At 36.6% G+C, this 12,235-nt stretch overlaps 1 protein-coding gene across 5 annotated transcripts in view; it reads left to right on the forward strand.

The window, feature by feature from the left end:
* The window catches only part of ASH1L (ASH1 like histone lysine methyltransferase), a 210,802-nt gene that overhangs the window by 97,149 nt on the left and 101,418 nt on the right, over positions 1 to 12,235 (forward strand). For all 5 annotated transcript variants that reach the window (XM_024748118.1, XM_024748117.1, XM_024748116.1 and 2 more), the window contains one exon: positions 4,638 to 4,817. In XM_024748118.1, coding sequence (XP_024603886.1) covers positions 4,638 to 4,817 — 180 coding nt within the window. The remainder of the gene's footprint in view (positions 1 to 4,637; positions 4,818 to 12,235) is intronic.

Here is a 12,235-nt window from a genome sequence, read left to right on the forward strand (position 1 = left end):
TTATACAGGACATATGCTTTTGTGCCTCACCTTTTTTGCTCAACATATAAATGTAAAACCATCTCTGTTGTTGCATGTTGCTGTAGTTACCTCCTTTTTGTTATTTTATAGTTATCCATTGTTTGTATGTAATAGTCTTCCTTTTTTTAAACTTTTTTTGAAGTATAGTTGATTTACAATGTGTTAATTTCTGCTGTACAGCAAAGTGACTCAGTTATACATATATTTTTTTTTCATATTCTTTTCTATTTATGGTTTATCACAGGATATTGAATATAGTTGCCTGTGCTATACAGTAGGACCTTGTTTATCCATCCTATATATACTAGTTTGCACTTGCTAATCCCAAACTCCCAATCCTTTCCTTCCCCACCTCTCCTCCCCCTTGGCAACCACAAGTCTGTTCTCTATGTCTGTGAGTCTGTTTCTGTTTTGTAGATAGGTTCATTTGTGTCGTATTTTAGATTCCACATGTAAGTGACAACATATGGTATTTGTCTTTCTGACTTACTTCGATGAGTATGATAATCTCTAGATCCATCCATGTTGATACAGATATAGAGTTTTTCTGTTTTACTCTTGGGTTATTTTCATTTTGACACTATTACCCAAAAATGTTGCTCTTAACATTCCTCTAATGTTCACTGGTGGATATGGACACTAATTCCTCTAGGGTTTATACCTAGGAATGGAATCACTGAATGAAACAATGGATTTGCCCCAAGACTTAATTTTAAGCTATGGTATATTGAGCTAGCATGGAACTGAATATAGAATTGGATAAGAGAAACGGATCCATACATGCAAGCTTGCTATATGATGGAGGTGACACTACATATCAATAAGGAAATAAAATTATATTCAATAAATGGTGCCCCAGAAGTTGATATTGCATAGGAATGGGAATGAAATTGGATTCTGTCTTAATCCATGTATAAAAATCAGTTCCCAGTTGGTTAAATAAATACATAAGTGTAAAAAGCAAGCCTTCAAACTTTTAAAGGCTAATACAGAAGGAGGAAAACTTTATGACCTTGTTTCTCAGAAAGGAGTTCATAAACAAGATATCAAAAGCAGTAAGCATACAGGTAAAGATTGATATACTGCATTATTATTAAAACTAAGAATTTCCGTTTATCAAACATCATCCGAATAAATGTATGAAGACTTGCTACAAACTGGGAGAAGAAATTTATAAGATATAATTTATAGGGCTTCCCTGGTGGCGCAGTGGTTGAGAGTCTGCCTGCCGATGCAGGGGACGCGGGTTCGTGCCCCGGTCTGGGAAGATCCCACATGCCGCGGAGTGGCTGGGCCCGTGAGCCATGGCTGCTGAGCCTGCGCGTCCCGTGCTCCACAACGGGAGAGGCCACAACAGTGAGAGGCCCGTGTACTGCAAAAAAAAAAAGAAGATATAATTTATACATTTTTGGTATCCAGAGTATGTAACCAAAAAAGTATTTCAAAACAACCCAGTATGATCCAGCAATTACCTTTTACACAGCTTAGGAAAACTCCTGCCCAATGATCACCAGAAAGCATTTTTTTGGAAAAGTAGTAGCAAGATTGATTATAATATATAGAAACTGGAAATATCCCAGATTAACAGGAAAAGGAATAAGTATATTATAGTTTTTTGTACAATGGAATATGATATGGTAATAAAAATTAATGAATTATAGCTGACATGTAATGATAATGAATCAGTCTTAGACAAGATTAAGTGAAAGAAACAAGACCCTAAAAATGATATACTAACTGATTTTGTTTTTATAAAGCAAAAAAAAGCCACAAAAATAAACAATGTATTGTCTTAATGTAGATAAATATATCATAAGCCATATTTTATTTTATTTATTTTTAAATTTTTTGGCTGTGCCACGTGGCTTGTGAGATCTTAGTTCCCTGACCAGGGATTGAACCCAGGCCATGGCAGTGAAAGCACTGAGTCCTAACCACTGGACTGCCAGGGAATTCCCATAAAGCCATATTTTAAAATACCTTACCTCTTCTTCTTTCTCTTTTCTTTCCTGAAGAATTCAGTCTTAAAGCCATTTGGTAGGTATCTGTATGGGATGTGGAAACCATGGTGACCCTGAGCTGGGTGTTGGAGGCTTATTGAGGTGAAGAGTTGGGTTATGGGGCGAGGGCAAGGGAATGTTAACCCAGCCTACGGTGTCAGAGCCCAAGTGGGATAAGAAGGATGTTCTTGTAATGAGAGTGCACAGTGTCGGGTATTAGGGACCAGCAAGGTTAGGAAGTGTCCATCTCAGATCTCCTTAATAAGAATTTTTAAAATTCTATGAGTAGGCATTTGCATTTCCTTTAAAGCCCTCAAGGTGATTCTGATATACATGGTCTATAGACAGAACTTGGAGAAACATGGCACTTGAAGAGTTTATATATGTAGAATATATACAGACACATATAAGCAGGAAAGCAGAAAACATTTTTGATTTTAGGAGGAAGAAACATAATGTAAGGCACAGAAAAAATGAATTTGGCTATAAGGAGAATAGGAAAAAATAAAATATGAAGCCAATCCATCTCATAACCAAGTAAGATTTATCCCAGTTATACAAAACTTGTTCAACATTTGAAAATCACGTTAACAGGCTAAAGAAGAAATATCACAAGGTCATATCAGTAAATGCAGAAAATTTTTTGACAAAAATCTAACACATGTTCATGATAAAAAGATAGCAATCTAGGAATAAAAAGAAACTACCTCAACCTAATAAAAGCTATATGTAAAAAACCCACAGCTGACAACTTCAGTGGTGAAAGACAGAGGTTTTCCACTATTATCAGAAACTAGGAAAGGAAGCCCACTTTTGCCGCTTCAGTACAATTTTGTATTGAAATTCCTAACCAGAGCAGTTAGGCAAGAAAAAGAAAAGCCTGTGTTTATGGGGTGGAAGACTTAAGGTATCAGTACTACCCAAAGTGATCTACAGATTCAGTGCAATCCGTATTAAAATCCCAGTGATGTTTTCTGTGAAATAGAAAAATCCATCCTAAAATTCATGAGGAATCTCAAGGGATTCCAAATAGCCAAAACAATCTTGAAGAAAAAGAACAAAATTGGAGGACTCACACTTCTATATTTTTTTCTTTTTATTGTCCTTTTGCACTGGCTATGACCTTTAACTGATGTTGAATTTAAGTTATGAGAGCAGACATTTGTCTTTTCATTGATATTTGGGAAACTGTATTCAGTCTTTCACTATTAAGTATGAGGCAAAAAGAAAATCTAGGAAATTCCCTGATACGTCATTGCTTAGGTCCCAAGGTACCTAGCCAATCTGTGTGCTTATGTTTATTTTATATATAATTTCAAGGGTTTTTAGTTGTACTTAATGGGAGGATAGGTAGAAGTGTCTGTTCCATCTTTGCCTGGAACTATATTCACCTTAATTTTTAAAGATGTTTTTGATTGATTTAGAATTCTCTTTTGACAGGCTCCTCCCCTCCCCTTCCTTTTAGCACTTCCAGATGTCTTTTCATTGCCTTCTGGCTTGCATTATTTCAGACATGAAATCTGCATTCATTCTTATTTTTGTACTCCTGTATAGACTGTGTATTTTTTCTCTGGCTCTTTTTATTTTCTTCATCAATAGTTTTCAGGAAGTTTATTATGATATGCCATACTTGATTTTTTTTTTAGTTTATATTGTTTCTGGTTTGTTTAGCTTCTTGGAACTTTGGGTTTATACTTTTTATCAAATTTAGAAAAATTTTGGTCATTGCTCTTTTTTTTCATTTTGAATTTTTTAATATAGTAAACGTCACATTATTGTGTGTATGTTTTTTGTTCTTTTCTATATGTTCGATTTTATTTTGGTAGGCAGTTAAGTTACTTGTGGATTGGTTTGGATTCTTTTGAAGATAGTTTTTAAGCTTTATTAGAGCTGGCTTTTATTCCAGAGATAGTTGAGCCCTACAAAAATGGATAATGTTACCCTCTGGGATCTCTATTGAATGCCCACAGTGTTGGGCAGTGTCTTTCACTCTCCCTAGTGGAATCTGAGTATCTGTCATCATGTGGGAGCTCTGGAAATTGTTTAGGTTATAATACTCTGGTGGTTCTTTGTCCAGCCTTATGGAATTTCACCTTGCACATACACAAACTTAGTATTTAGCAATGTACTAAAGGAGACCCTTACACAGATTTCTAGAGTTATTTTTCTCCATAGCTTTCTCCACTCCAGTACTCTGCCTCACAAATTCTAAATACCTCAGCCTCTCCATATTCTGATCTCTTTTCAACTCATTAAGTTGGCCATTCTCTGCTTTGGCTCTACTCCCTCTACCTCAGTCCTTGTAAAGGCAAAGTGGTTATAGGAATCATCTCTTTCTATTTTATTTCCAATTTTCTCAGGGATCACAGTGCTATAGTCGCTGTTGTCCAGTGTCTGATAATTGTTTCATAAACTTACTTCAGGTTTATTGTACTTTGCCGTGTTTCTATTAGTTTCTGTCAGGAGGACAGAAATCTGGTATCTGTTACTCCAGCATGACCAGATGAGGAAGTCCACATGTCTCTTTTTATAATTGCTCTAATGTTTTTTTAAGTAGATAATTATTTGTAGGAAAAAAATTTCACCATAAAATTATCTTTAAACTTCTCTTTCTAGCTTTACTGAAGCAGCAGTTGAGATTCCCAGTCCTCCTGAAACCCCAGCCAAACCTCCCGAACCTGAAAGTACCTTGCAGCCTGTGCTTTCTCTCATCCCAAGAGAAAAGAAGGCCCCACGTCCCCCAAAGAAGAAGTATCAGAAAGCAGGGCTGTATTCTGATGTTTACAAAACTACAGAGTAAGTAGTGGTACCTATCAGCTGACATCCTTTAAAGACTTGTCATTCTTCCATGTTTTAAATAATACTTTGACTATCAAGAAAAACAAAAAACAATACAAATGTAATATACACAAATACAAATCTCATCACAAGCACCTCATTGTTCACTGTACTCATGATATGTTGTTTGGGGCTAATTATTTTCCCTGATCTTTATCTTCTCTCTGCCTTTCTAGATTATATTTCTGTAGTTTGGATTCTAATGATGCCTGTTTTGTTAATTGAAATTAAGAAAAGGGACACTCTGCTTGTATCTAAAATGATCTTGATGGTTTTCTACATTCATTCCTCATTTGTTAAATGCTGTGTTCCAAACTATTTGCCAGATGAGTAAAATACTTCTTATTTTTAAGAACTTCATATTCCGTTGGGAAAGTTCAGCTTGATAAGTCCTCTGATGGAAACATTTTAAAACCCCAGAGAGCTATCAACTCACTATATCATTCATTAAGAAGTAGTTCACAGAGTATACTTGAGTTAGGTTTTGGACATTCAGCAGTAGTTTGCAAGATGGAGAAGGGCATTCCAGTTAGGATAGCATGTACCAGGGCACATCCTAGGATGCGAAGACTTTTCATGTATTAGAACAACTCAGAAGTTCACTTTTTCTGAAATATGGTGTTGTGGAAAATAAGCATTGTGTGATAGGGACCGTGGACTTTACTGACTCTTAAGATATTTATAAGCTATAGGAAATTTAATATACTATTTTTAGAAAAGGAAGTGCAAATTTGTGTTTTAAGATAACTCTGGCTGGGCTTCCCTGGTGGCGCCGTGGTTCAGAGTTCGCCTGCCAATGCAGGGGACATGGGTTCGTGTCCCGGTCCGGGAAGATCCCACATGCCGCGGAGTGGCTAGGCCTGTGAGCCATGGCCGCTGAGCCTGCACGTCCGGAGCCTGTGCTCCGCAGCGGGAGAGGCCACAACAGTGAGAGGCCCATGTACTGCAAAAAAAAATAATAATAATAACTCTGGCAACAGAGTGGAAAATGAATTGAATGAGAGAGTTACTAATGGCAGAAATTCACAGTATCCATCAAAAGGTCATGAGGAATTCTTGAATTTAGGCAAGAAAAGAATGAAATTGAAAGAGGAACAGTTACATTTTAGAGATACATCTGACTTGGTATGGTTAAAGTGATCATATAAATCACAACACTTTATTTTGCATTGAAAAGATCTTTCATTAATTTGCCACTGAGGTAGGTATCACATAAACTCTTTGTACTCCATTTCTGCTGCTTGGGTCATGAAAACATTTTATTAGTTAGGCTTAGTTTCAGCTGCCAATGATAAGAAACCCTCTCAAATAACCAAGACTTTTTAAAGATAAACATTTATTTTCCTTTAATTTAAAAAAAGTTGTGAAGTACACAGTTCAGAGTTAACATGGTATCTTCACAGTGTCTTCAGGGACCTAGACTCCTTTTTTTCTGTTCTTCCATTTCAACACTAAGCTTGCGTTCCTATGGTTACCTTTTGTTCCAACATAACTGCCATAAGGTCTTCATTACAGAGAGGATAAAAGAGGAAAAGGGAGTAAAAAACAAGTATTGTACCTTCTTTGTAAGGAAGCATTATGGAGTGAATGTGTTCCCCTGAAATTTCATATATTGAACCCCTAATCCCCAATGTGATGATATTTAGAGATGGGGCTTTTAGGAAGTATTGAATAATTATAGGTTATTTGGGTGGAGCCCTCCTGAATGAGATTAACATCCTTATAAAGAGAGACACAGAGAGAGATGATTTCTCTCTCTACTCTGTGAGTATACAACAAGAAAGCAGTATCTGCAAGCCAGGAAGAGGGCTCTCACTTAGAACCCAGCCCTGATCTTGGACTTCCCAGCCTCCAGAACAGTGAGAAATAAAATTTTGTTACTTAGACCACCAAGTCTATGGTAATTAATTCATAGACTTACCATAGACTTACCTTTCTTAGTCTAAGAAAGGAAACTTCAAAACCTTATTTACAGTTACTGACTGAAACATAGTCATGTAACCATACTTCAGCCACAGGGAAGGCTGAGAAATAATGGTCATTATTTCAGGTGACAATGCCTGAAAGAAAATTAGCATTGTCACTACAAATGAGAAAATGAAAATGCATTTGGGGAAGATCTAATACAGTTACGATTTTAAAGGAATGTTTTTGCTGAATAGAAAAGCAGGTATAAAGTTCTCCGCTAAAAACTATATTTCAAGTTTTGGTTTTGGGTTTTGGGTTTTTTTTTTTTTATATATTTGGTTATGCCGGGTCTTAGTTGCAGCATGTGGGTTCTTCGTTGCCAAGTGCGGGATCTTCGTTGCGGCATGTGGGATCTAGTTCCCTGACCAGCGATCAAACCCGTGCTCCCTGCATTGGGAGCGTAGAGTCTTAGACACCGGACCACCAGGGAACTCACTGTAGTTAAAGTTTTACTTCTACTTTTTGACTAATATACTTCTTCTGGATTAAATTCCTAAAAATGAGAGATTAATAATAAAATCAGACTGTTCCTCAAAAGATCAGTATCATCAACTACATTAGTGTTTTAAAATGTCTCTAGTCAGATAAAAGTCTTTCACTCTGAAAAGGACCTTTTTTATGTTAGAACTAGCTCTTCATCTCATAGAAATAAATGAGAAGAAAATGGTTTATTTTGGATATTTTTTATTTTATTTTTTTCGGTACGCGGGCCTCTCACTGTTGTGGCCTCTCCAGCTGCACAGCACAGGCTCCGGACACGCAGGCTCAGCGGCCATGGCTCACGGGCCCAGCCGCTCCGCGGCGTGTGGGATCCTCCCGGACCAGGGCACGAACCTGCGTCCCCTGCATCAGCAGGCGGACTCTCAACCACTGCACCACCAGGGAAGCCCTATTTTGGAATATCTTTTAAAACAGGTCAAATAATACACGTGTGCATTCTTAGAAACTGTGAAGCCAATATATTTTTGTGGGCTGGCTGTTTTTTGTTGGTAGCAATTGGGGTGGGAATTGTTTGTTTTGTTTTTTAAATTAATAAACAATTATTCAGAGCAGTTTTAGGTTCACAACAGAATTGTTGGAAAGTATAGAGATTTTGCATATACCCCCTGTCCTTATGCATGCACAACATCCCCTACTATGGACATCCTGCACCACAGTGGTACCTTTATTACAATCAATGAACCTGTATTGACACAGTATCACCCAAAGTTCATAGTAGGCATTAGAGTTCACTCTTGGTGCTGTGCTTTCTATGGGTTTTGGTAAATGTATAATGACATGTATCTACCACAGTAGTGTCACAGAATAGTTTCATTGCCCTAAAAGTCCTCCATGTTAGGGAAATTTGTTTTTTTGGATCACAGAATGGTACAAGGACATTGCAAGTTTACTCTTTTTTATATAAATCATTATAGGTTTTAAAGAACTGTGAGGGGAGGGTGTGATTCAGTTAAAATTGGATCAAGATTAGACTCCAGTATCAGTATGGGAAATTAATTAGATGAGGAAATATTAGAAGTTAGACCAGTTAGGAAGCAGGACACCTTTGTGGTTCTCCAGGATAGAAGTCATGTCATGAGCTGAGGTGATAGCTAAGGTGGCTGGATGTTGGAAAGGGTGGACTCTTGAACATTTTTTACATTAAAATTGAAATGAATTAAAGACTGATTGGATGAAAGGATTGGGCTAGAGTTAGTGATGATCCTGATGTTTTTTTTTTGTATTCCTAGGTGTGTGATGATGTCATTAATACACCAGATAAAAGTGGTACAGCCAGTACTCCTTGGTTTAAGAAAACCTCTATTACTATGTACATGTATATAGGCACCAAAGAATGTCTTAGTATTATAGTCATCAAACTATTAACCTGTGTATTAGTTTTCTATGCCTGCTGTAATAAATTATTTAAGTTGCTTAAAGCAAGTCAAATTTATTTTATAGTCGAAATCGATCTCTCTAGGCTAAAATCAAGGTGTTAGCATAGCTGTGTGTTCCTTCTGGAGGCTCTAGGGTAGAATTCTTTTTCTTGCCTTTCCAGAATTCCTTGGCTTGGGGCCCCTTCTGTCTTCAGAACCAGCAGTGACAAGTTGAATCCTCACATTGAATCACTTCAACATTGGTTCTGTTTTCACTTCTTTTTTTTTTCCACTGACTGCCTCATTTTTGTTCCTCTTCCATTTATAAGGACCCTTGTGAGTAAGTTGGGCCCAGCCAGATAATCCAGAATAATCTCCCTATCTCAAAATCAACAGATTAGAAACTTCAATTTCGTCTACATATTCCCAGCTTCTGGGGATTTTGATATGGGGAGAGGGTTGCATATTATTGTGCCTGCTATACCCTTCTAGGTTATAGGATTTGGAATGGGGTAATGAGGTTTTTACTTCTTATTTTCTATGTGTCTTTATTGTGTGAAGTTATAAAAATGCTATATTACTTTTGGAATTTACATTTTATCTAATAGGAGTTTTAAGAATATGAAATATCAGATATAAATCAGGTGAATCGGATAGTGAAGTTCAGACTTTAGAGTATACATTATGGTGAAGAGCAAAATATCGAAAAATTAACACTACGTTGAAGGGAGCCCTCCTTAGTTCTACGTTTGTGGGGTAAGGTTTCTACTTTTAGTACTCCTAAAAGTACTGCCACTGTTGTGTAACGTTTTGGGCAGGTTACTTAGTTTCTCTGGGAGTGGTAAAAATGAAGCTTGATGTATAAAGTGAAGCTGTTGAACTACACAGTTCATATCTTAAGGTTATCCTGGCTCTCAGATACTGTGACTTCTAAGTTTTTTAAAATAAGAAACTCTCCTCATATACTTCCTTTGATTTATGGGCTACTTTTGAGTACTAAATCTATTACAGGAAATGGGATAACTAATTTTCAAGCTTACAGAATATTGCTTGTTTGCATGGGAATTTAAAATATAGATGTATTTATTATATATTATATAACACTATATTATTATTTATATTACATGTATAACACATAATGTTTACACTTAGCTGTCATTTCCTCAAAATAGTATGTATCTTTGGAAATAAAATGAAAGCGTGGTGCCATCTTACATTTGATATATTATTTAAATTTTCAGAATGCTTTCATATTAAATCTGTGGGAAATGGTAAAGTAAGGGTTACTATCTACTATTTAAGAAATTGACACAGAAAAGTTAAGGAACTTACTAAGTTTATAAAATTTATCATCGAAATCATTACTGGGGTTTTGAACACTTAGAGGTCTCACCATTCTTGTTTTACCACTGAATCATGCTGCTTGTCAGAAACTGAGGCTCAAAGGGTAGTGGATTAAAATTTATTTGTTATAGATAATCTAGTGGTTAAGGTTGGATTAAACACCAGAATATGGTTAATTTTCCCCTGAAATGCTTTAGGAACAGTCTAGGTTCTAAATTCAATTTAAATATAGGAGTGTGGACTGAATGAATGCTGAACCTCACACCATTCCCTGTATGAAGTAGTTTTGAATTTTTATTTGTTAATTAATAAACTCTATTTTTTAGAGCAGTTTTAGGCAAAATGGAACAGAAAGTTCAGGGATTCCCATACGTCCCTTGTTCCCATCCACACTCAGCCTCCCTCATTTCAGCTAGACCTAACCCTTTATTTGACAGATGAGAAAACTGAAGCTATTAAAAGGTTAAATGACTTGCTCAAGTCACACAGACCATTTTTAGCAAAACAAGGTGAAAATTTCAGTTTACCTGCTTTTATCTCAATCACTAAGAAAATGATGAAAATAACTTGAGTGAAGTATTTATTTATTGCAGTATAATTAACATACAAAATTATAGTGGCTTCAGATGTATAATATAATGAGTAGGTATTTGTGAATATTGCAAAATAATCACCACAATAAGTCTGGTTAAACTGTCACTATGCACAGTTAAAAAACTTTTTTTCTTATGATGATAACTTTTGCAACATACTCTCTTAGCAACTTTCATATATGCAATACAGTATTATTAACTATAGTTACCATGCTGTATACTACATTACCATGACTTACTTCTTTCATAACTGGAAGTTTGTAGCTTTTGACTCCATTCACCCATTTTGTACCTCTTGCCTCTGGCAACCACCATTCTGTTCTCTGTGTCTGTGAGCTTGGTTGCCGGTGTGTGTGTGTGTGTGTGTGTGTGTGTGTGTGTGTGTGTGTGTGTGTGTGTAAGGGGGGTGTTCATTTGTTTGTCCTTTGCTTTTTGTTTAATATTTACTTATTTAATTTTGGTTGCATTGGGTCTTAGTTGCAACATGAGGCATCTTCGTTGCGGCATGCAGGATCTTTCGTTGCAACATTTGGGCTCTTCATTGCGGCTGTAGGCTTCTCTTTAGTTGTGGCCTGCGGGCTTAGTTACCCCGTGGCATGTGGGATCTTAGTTCCCCCACCAGGGATCGAACCTGCATCCCCTGCATTGGAAGACGGATTCTTAACCCCTGGACCACCAGGGAACTCCCTCATTTGTTTGTTCCACATACAGGCGAGATCATTCCATATTTGTCTTTCTCTGTCTGACTTACTTCACTTAGCGTAATGCCCTCAAGGTCTGTCTATATTCTTGCAAATGGCAAGATTTCATTCTTTGTATGACTGAATAATAGTCCATTGTGTATTTGTGTTTGTGTGTGTATGCTTACATATATAGCATTTTCTTTATCCATTCATCTCTCAATGGACACTTAGGTTGTTTCCTTATCTTGGCTATTGTAAATAATGCTGCAGTGAACATGAAGGTGCAGATATCTTTTGAAGGTAGTGTTTTTGTTTTCTTCAGATAAATACCCAGAAGTGGAATTGTTAGATCGTATGGTAGTTCTAGTTTTAATTTTTGGGGAACCTCCATACTGCTTTCCATAGTGGCTGTGCCAATTTACATCCCCACCAGCAGTGCACAAGGGTTCCCTTTTCTCCACAGCCTCAACAACACTTGTTATTTCTTGTCTTTTTGATAATAGCCATTCTGACAGGTGTGAGGTGATAGCTCATTGTGGTTTTGATTCGCATTTGCCTGATAGTGATATTGAACATATTTTCATGTACCTGTTGGTCTTCTGTATGTCTTCTTTGGAAAAATGTCTAGAACATCTGCCTATTTTTTGATCAGATTGTTTGGGTTTTTGGCTCTTGAGTTGTATGAGTGAGTCCTTTATGAATTTTGGATATTAACCCCTTGTCAGATATAATTTGCAGATATTTTCTCCCGTTTAGTAGTTTTCGTTTTGTTGATGGTTTCCTGTGCTGTGCAGAAGCTTCTTAGTTTGCTTATCTTTGCTTTTGATGCCTTTGCTTTTGGTATCATATCCAAAAAAATCATTGCCAGGACCAATGTCCAGAGTAACATTTTTTAAAACAAGAGTAGCTTCATGTTTTAAATTTTTTAATTA

The sequence above is a fragment of the Neophocaena asiaeorientalis genome, unplaced genomic scaffold (assembly GCF_003031525.2).
Source record: "Neophocaena asiaeorientalis asiaeorientalis breed wild unplaced genomic scaffold, Neophocaena_asiaeorientalis_V1.1 scaffold76, whole genome shotgun sequence".
In the NCBI taxonomy this organism is placed as follows: Eukaryota; Metazoa; Chordata; class Mammalia; order Artiodactyla; family Phocoenidae; genus Neophocaena; species Neophocaena asiaeorientalis.